Source organism: Actinia tenebrosa, unplaced genomic scaffold, assembly GCF_029948245.1.
Source record: "Actinia tenebrosa isolate PJP-AT-01 unplaced genomic scaffold, QUT_ActTen_1.0 PGA_scaffold13__45_contigs__length_12533684, whole genome shotgun sequence".
NCBI lineage: Eukaryota > Metazoa > Cnidaria > Anthozoa > Actiniaria > Actiniidae > Actinia > Actinia tenebrosa.
The window spans coordinates 325203-333341 of NW_028292573.1; the positions used below are offsets into that span (position 1 = coordinate 325203).

General features: G+C 38.6%; 1 protein-coding gene across 1 annotated transcript; it reads left to right on the plus strand.

The window, feature by feature from the left end:
• The first annotated feature begins 5258 nt into the window (after positions 1–5258).
• LOC148911528 (uncharacterized) lies at positions 5259–7699 on the plus strand. Its single transcript, XM_089028998.1, has one exon. The coding sequence runs from the start codon at positions 5395–5397 to the stop codon at positions 6976–6978; it is 1584 nt and encodes a 527-aa protein (XP_088885124.1). The 5' UTR covers positions 5259–5394; the 3' UTR covers positions 6979–7699.
• Positions 7700–8139: the final 440 nt, after the last annotated feature.

Sequence of the window (8139 nt, forward strand, 5' to 3'; positions counted from 1 at the left end):
AAGAATCATAACTACATTTGTGAAAACTGTACCACGCCATTGTCTCAGGCTACAACCACTACTAGATAATCCAAAGGTGTGTATACTAAAGCTTCACTTGAAAACAAAAAAGGAGACACAAAGAAAGCAACTGAATTTCTTGTCGTAAAACCAACCAAAAAAGTCAAAAGATGTCAAGCATGTCAAGTTCCATTTATTCATGATGAAAATTTTAGTGTTATGTCAAGCACTATGAAAATCACTCATTCCATTCATGGAAAAATAACAAAATTCAAGATTCATTGCGCAATTATTACTACCATCTTAACATTGATTGTGTCAGAAAATTCCATACTAATTATAATGGAAAGGTTTTACTTGATGCAAATTTGACAAACAACACATATGTAAAAACAAATGTATCAGATAATGTTTTATGGTATTAATTGTAGAAGCAGAAATAAAAGTCCGAGTCATTACAAAGTGCCTCCTTACTATAAAATACCTATCATTACAAAGTGCCCCCTCTGCTATAAAATACCTAGGGGATTAGTGTGTCATGACCATGTCCCTATCATTACAAAGTGCCCCCTCTGTTATAGAATACCTAGGGAGTCAGTATATCATAGCTATAATTCCCTCATGACAAAGTGTCTCCCTCTACTAGTGACCAGGGGGACAGTATATCATAGCTATAATTCCCTCATGACAAAGTGTCTCCCTCTACTAGTGACCAGGGGGACAGTATATCATAGCTATAATTCCCTCATGACAAAGTGTCTCCCTCTACTAGTGACCAGGGGGACAGTATATCATAGCTACATTTCCATCATGACAAAGTGTCTCCCTCTACTAGTGACCAGGGGGACAGTATATCATAGCTATATTTCCCTCATGACAAAGTGTCTCCCTCTACTAGTGACCAGGGGGACAGTATATCATAGCTATATTTCCCTCATGACAAAGTGTCTCCCTCTACTAGTGACCAGGGGGACAGTATATCATAGCTATAATTCCCTCATGACAAAGTGTCTCCCTCTACTAGTGACCAGGGGGACAGTATATCATAGCTATAATTCCATCATGACAAAGTGTCTCCCTCTACTAGTGACCAGGGGGACAGTATATCATAGCTATATTTCCCTCATGACAAAGTGTCTCCCTCTACTAGTGACCAGGGGGACAGTATATCATAGCTATAATTCCCTCATGACAAAGTGTCTCCCTCTACTAGTGACCAGGGGGACAGTATATCATAGCTATATTTCCCTCATGACAAAGTGTCTCCCTCTACTAGTGACCAGGGGGACAGTATATCATAGCTATATTTCCCTCATGACAAAGTGTCTCCCTCTACTAGTGACCAGGGGGACAGTATATCATAGCTATATTTCCCTCATGACAAAGTGTCTCCCTCTACTAGTGACCAGGGGGACAGTATATCATAGCTATAATTCCCTCATGACAAAGTGTCTCCCTCTACTAGTGACCAGGGGGACAGTATATCATAGCAATAATTCCCTCATGACAAAGTGTCTCCCTCTACTAGTGACCAGGGGGACAGTATATCATAGCTATAATTCCCTCATGACAAAGTGTCTCCCTCTACTAGTGACCAGGGGGACAGTATATCATAGCTATAATTCCCTCATAACAAAGTGTCTCCCTCTTCTTTTAAATTCTAATAACTGTACGGTCAATGGCGTTTTTTTGGTACTCTCGTTTCGTTTAATCACGAAATATTCTGTGAACCTCTTGAAGTATTTAATCAAGCTTAATTTAGTTGGTTTAACTCGTACGAAATTTGAAGCGCTGTAAAGCGCTGCAACAGCGCCTCACGAAGCGCTGTAATAGCGCTGTAAAAACGCTGTAAAATGGGGGGCTGCAGCAGTTGTGAATTTTGGCTGTCACCGACAGCGCTTGACAGCGAAAATACAACCAATAACAGCGAATCTGCAGCGCTTGTTTTATAACGAGGGAAGGCTGCTAAAAGGCTGCGAAAACAGTGATATGGAAGCCGTAGTTGAAAGACATGAAACATGTTTCATCAACTGTTGAACAAAGCGCTGTTGAAAGACACGCAAGACTAATTGTTTTGATAATATTTAATTAGGCAATGACATATACTAGGCATGCTAAATTACTAGTTCGCTCACTGCTGCCTAAATATAATATTGAGAATGTGGTTGAACGACATTCACACGCGATAACCTATTTAATACAATGACCATTTTGGCATTACTCGAAGATGCGAAACATGTAAAAATGGAAACACATTTATCTTATAGTACAAGAAAGCAGAGCGGTCTCAATAAAACATTTAATAGCCGAGTAAGAAAATCAAATTAAACGAATGTTCTTATCTTATGTTCTTAATAGCCGCTTGTTAAATTTCCTCTTGGCGGATCCCCTCTTGCTCCGGATTGTCTTGGCGACGTCCGTCTTTAGTCCTATGTCTTCCAAACTGTAACACATCGTTTGGCATATACTAAAAATGCGCAAGAAAATATAGGTGTAAGAAGAGCTATTTTGTTTAGTGATAACTTGTAATGTGGAAGGCGAATGATCGATTCACCTACGAGGAACCATTTGTGTCCGCAGATAAGACAAGAGAAAAAGCATCCGATATGTCAACCTAATTTTGTTGATGTACATTGTAGTGTAAATTTACATCAAAAGGTTCCCGCCTACAATAATTACGCAAGCTTTGGTCTAAATAAAAGATCATTTGATAATAAAAGAAATTAAGAAAAAACATTAAATTGTTTGACATTAAATACACATTTGCAGATTGACTAGCCAAACATATAGTCGGGCATATAGTACCCAAATAAACAACTAGTAGATTAAATTCAGCTCAGAGGGCAAACATTAAAATGGGCGCCAATTGCAAAAGTCGAAAAGTACAAATAGTACAAAAGCAAAATGTGAAAGAGAAACAATAAGAAATTAAGAAACAAATTCCCCAAAATTATCACGGTTATGCCACCGATCTACGTATCGTTTTAGTTCTGAAAAGAACTAAGCTACGTTTAGAGTTACCTGAAACAGACTTTATCTCTTGAAGCGGCCTTGAGTTCGACTTGTCTACCTCCATTTACTTCACACAGAGTGCCTTCTTCCAGAGTTGCATTTTGACCCAAAACTATGTCCTCTTCGTGAACTACACTATAAAGCCTTTTCGTCCAACCAACAAACTAGCGCATACATTGTGAATTAAGGACTCAAACTGAGATCAATGAACTCGAATACTTATTTGAAAATACCGCTCAACGGGGTCATGACGTCGCTAAAACATGCACTTCTGATCTGGTCACAGATCTTGTGTCAATGCGGAATTTGACTTGAAGGATATCAAATGCGTATCAAATAAGCACTCAGGCACCGCAGGGACACTTCAATTACCCTTGTGTCAAATATTTTACTTTGCATGTTACAATTTTTGAACGGTTTTCCCTATAAATTTCAGTTACGTACTTAAAAAAGTAAAACTAAGAAGTTAAAAGGGTTTTTAAAGCTAAATATATTCTTAAGGTTAGTTATGCAATGGTGGGTTGGACATATCTGTCACTGCCGTCCTTGTGCTACACACTTGCTCATATTTGCGCGTATTTCATTCTGCTAAAACGTTCCATTATAACATTTGAGGGAAAATAACGGTTATTTATTTAGAGAGAATAAGAGAAAAATATCAATGCCCTTGGCAGGATTCGAACCCACGTCTTCGGCATTCTAGTCCGATGTGTTAACCACTATATACACTACAAGGACCAACCACGCTGGTAACGCAGCCAGAATATGAAATGTAGGGTAATCGTGAGGATCCCAGAGCGAAGGGCATTGATATTTTTCTCTTATTCTCTCTACTTCATTGTATACACACCGAACGCATAATTTATTACTACTTTACTATGGTTATTTATTTATGTATATTAGGAGCGCAGGCAATTTCTGTAATCATTGGATTAAATTCATAATGTACGTTTATTTTATACACGTCGGGGTCATGCGGTCATGTAACTAGATTTCGAACAGCGGTATGGTATGTTAATTTGATACATTTCTGGTTAGTTGGGCGCGTAAAATACATTAAGTTAGAGTTACAATCGAGTTGGACTGTCTTTAGAATCCTCCGATCGATCTAGACCTGTTAAATTTGATATATTTTCCCGATGTAGCTGAACTCGGACTTGAACTCTAACTAAGTGATTTGTTATAATTTTCCCCATCTCGCATTATCCTTTTTTTGCCGGCATATATACCTGGCCAAACTGCCCTCTGTGTGAGAAAACTGGTGTTTAGGGCTTTCAAGTAATTGCACTGGGTTGATGTTAGTAGTCCTGGTTAAGCTGATGCGCCTGTTTAGCGATATAATTTGGTGCTTATCAGCAGTCCGTGCGAACATTCAAAGTGTTTGCTGACGGCGACCTTGCAACACAGCTCATTCATTGCATGTACATGCTAAGCTTATATCGATCTGCGATACCCAAGCAAACTATTTGATCAAGCTAGAAGACTGATTAGGAATTAAAGGTCGGAAAAATTAAAGTGTAAGTAATTAACAAATTCAAAATATGAAGAGGCCCTGTTTGTGTTTTCAGCGAGAAAGCGAAATTAGCTTGCTTAGATGAAAATCCGTTTTTTTGTTGTTCAATGTTGTTTCATCTTGGGATTAATCAGTTTTTGGTCTATATCATAAAAACTGCTGTTTATATGCTTAAACATTTTTGTAAGAGATTGCAAAGCTGGAAAATGGCTGTATTTCCGCTTCAAACAAACTTTAGCAAAGAATTAGTCTCAAGACTGATTCTTGTAGTACACGTAGCCCGTGACAGCCATCTAGCTGCGCCAAACAGCGCTGTTAAGTGGCTGCATTTCGATACTAAACGCTGTCTTGAGCTGCATGGCGATTTGACAGCCCGCTGCAAAATGACTTCCACTGCAGTATAGCTATATTCAGGAGGTAAATTGGCTGCATTTCCGCTGTGCATACATTTTGAAGCTCTGTTGCAGCGCTTCACAGCGCTGCACGTTTCGTACGGGAAGTTATGTTTTAGATAGATAAAATAGTTGTCTTACCTTTTTAAGACGGTAGCTTGTGCTTTGAGCTTAACTTTATATTTAGTTGTCCTTTCAACATAGATTAGAATGTACTGTTCCGCTAGTGAAGCTTGAAAAATGATCTGAATGATGCCATCTGAAGTTGTCCTTTTTCATTCGTATTTGTATTTATGTTTTTGAAAATTTCTCGATTGCTGATCGACAACAGTAACCACTATTCTCGGTTTTCACCCACGTGACTTGGTGCATGACAACGGTTGCTAACCGCCATATTGGTGCACAACATAGTGTAAACAAAAGAGATTCATCACAATCGAGCGACTAAAAGTCAATATTTTCAGCACATTTTCTATAATGGTTCTTTGTTTAATGGTAAATTGTCATACCAGGAGTGTTCGTGATAAGGGAATTTCCCTCTTTCGTGTTCCATCGGTTAGAAAAAGTCAAGGAGAGGAGGCAGAAGAGCTGTCGATTGAACGACGTAGAAAGTGGTTGGCCGCCATTAGTAGGGTTGGGTTATCCGAAGAAATCATCAACAGTGGGAGAATTTGCAGCCGTCACTTCGTTTCTGGAAAACCTGCTGCCAATTGGGATAAGTTTAACGTCGATTGGGTGCCTACATTAAATTTGGGACACAACAAAACAGTAGTAAGTGAGAAAAACTCTGATCTTCAAGCCGCGCGAAGTGAACGTGCAAAAGTGAGAAGGAAGAGACAACAGGAAAGAGCATTGTTCGAGTCAGCTGCAAAGGTAGCGAAACTGGATGAAGAAGGCGCTACAATCGACAATATTTCTTTTGACTCTCCTTCTTTAACTGAGGAAATCAGCCAGATCGCAAATGACCTTCAATCAGCGAGTGATAAATCAAAGTTGCACTGCCAAGATGGCGATTTATTGGACGGGATTACTTCGAAGCTGGAGGAACTTTGTAAGATCACTGACTCTAGCACACAAACAAACGAAGTTAATCCAGAAATGACCGAGTCAAGCACACAAACTGAGGAGTTAGATTATATGTTTTCTCAGCCAAAGAAAGCCCCTTTCGATCGCGAAGATATGCTGGAAGATGGGAAGGTACTATTTTACACTGGATTGCCTTCAGCTACTATTTTACAAGCTGTATATGAACATGTAGCCCCTCATGTGGCAAGAAAGTCGTTGAGCTTAACGAAGTTCCAGGAACTTGTCATGGTCTTGATGAAACTCCGACTTAATGTGCCATACTTGGATCTTGCATACCGTTTTGAAGTGTCTGCACCAACTGTCTCCAGGATATTTTTTACCTGGATAACAATCATGGACATACGACTCTCTCAACTAATATATTGGCCTGAGCGGGATGAACTATGGAGAACAATGCCTCAATGCTTCGAGTTTTCGTTTGGAAAGAAGACAACAGTGATTATTGATTGTTTTGAGGTCTTCATAGAAAGGCCTACCAACCTGCTGGCAAGAGCCCAGACCTTCAGCTCCTACAAACACCACAACACTGTAAAGGTATTAATTGGAATCACTCCACAAGGCACCATTTCCTTTGTATCAAAGGCCTGGGGTGGCAGAACATCTGATAAGCTCCTCACTGAAAACTGTGGTATTTTAAATAAACTTGTGCCTGGTGATCTAGTAATGGCCGACAGGGGATTTACAGTTCATGAAAGTGTGGCATTCAAGAGAGCAGAGCTTGTTATACCAGCGTTTACTAAGGGGAAGAGCCAGCTGGACCCCATCGATGTTGAGAACACCCGAGGAATTGCAAATGTCAGAATTCATGTGGAGAGGGTAATCGGTTTGCTGAGGTGCAAGTACACAATTCTGAAAGGGACACTGAGCACTGACTTTCTCATGAGCAATAAGGAACAGGTACCAGTCATTGATATCATTTTAAGGGTGTGTTCTGGTCTTGTTAACCTTTGTCCACCAATCATTCCATTTGACTAGATTATAAACATACTAATTATTACCAAAATTTAAGAATTTGAATTTATTTATAAAGATAAAAATGAAATACCAGGATATTCTTGTATTCAAAATGTCATAATGTATTGGTGACACAAGAAATATTTTTCTGCTTTGTTCCTGTCAGAGTAGCTATTTTATTTTTGGACATTGCTGATGAAAACTAGTGTATCTTAATTGTTTATTATTAATTCTCAAATTTACTACTATTTTGTTGCATTTAAAGCACAATAGAATATAGTGGTCTTTTGTATCACCTATTTCAAAAAAACAGTTGTCACTGCCAAAGGCAATAGTCGATTCGAAGGTGTAATATATGAAAATAAACGCAAATAATCAAAGCCTTTAAAGTTCTTTCAGGCTACAAACAACACTGGATATCTCAAAACTCATTAAAAAAAAAACAAAAAAAAAACAAGTGATTCCAGAAATTGTTGGAACTATGAATAACCTATCACCTTTCTCCTTTAGCGATGACAACCTTTCTTAAATGAAATAGGTGTATAGATATGTTTTTGTGTAATGAATATTCTAGTGGATCGAAACCAACTGTTATTTGCTAAATAGCTACTATGATTATTAACAACTTTGTATTTCTTTCATGGTATTAATGCATTTGCTCTTCTAAAACAACATTACTGTTTCAAATAAAGAGTAGATGATGGCTAGTGAACACTAGCGTGTTCTAAACACATATTCTAAACTGATGGAAACATTGTAATTTTACCAATTTCCAAACACTAAGCCAGATGTGGGCGCATTTTGGGTATGTCAAATGTAAAGTCTCGTGGGCTGAAACCATAAACCAGACACGTAGCAAATGCTATGGCAAAGATTCCACAGTCACTCCCATTCAGTTGTTGCTGGACTGTTACATTTTCTATGCCTACATAGCTGTCTGCCATTAAACTCTCTACCTGTTCTTCAACCTCTTTGGCAATGATATCATGGTAGAGACTATCATAAAGGTTGACCATGCCTGGTCTACATCCAATAGAGCTTATACAGACCCAGTGCATATGTCCTGTATGTAATATTTGAACAAATTCTGAAGTGACAACATCAAAGTTCCTAATGGGGCCAAGGGTTGTTTTTTGAAAGCTCTCTATCAGAGGATTGACTTTCTGTAGATGTACTTGTGCT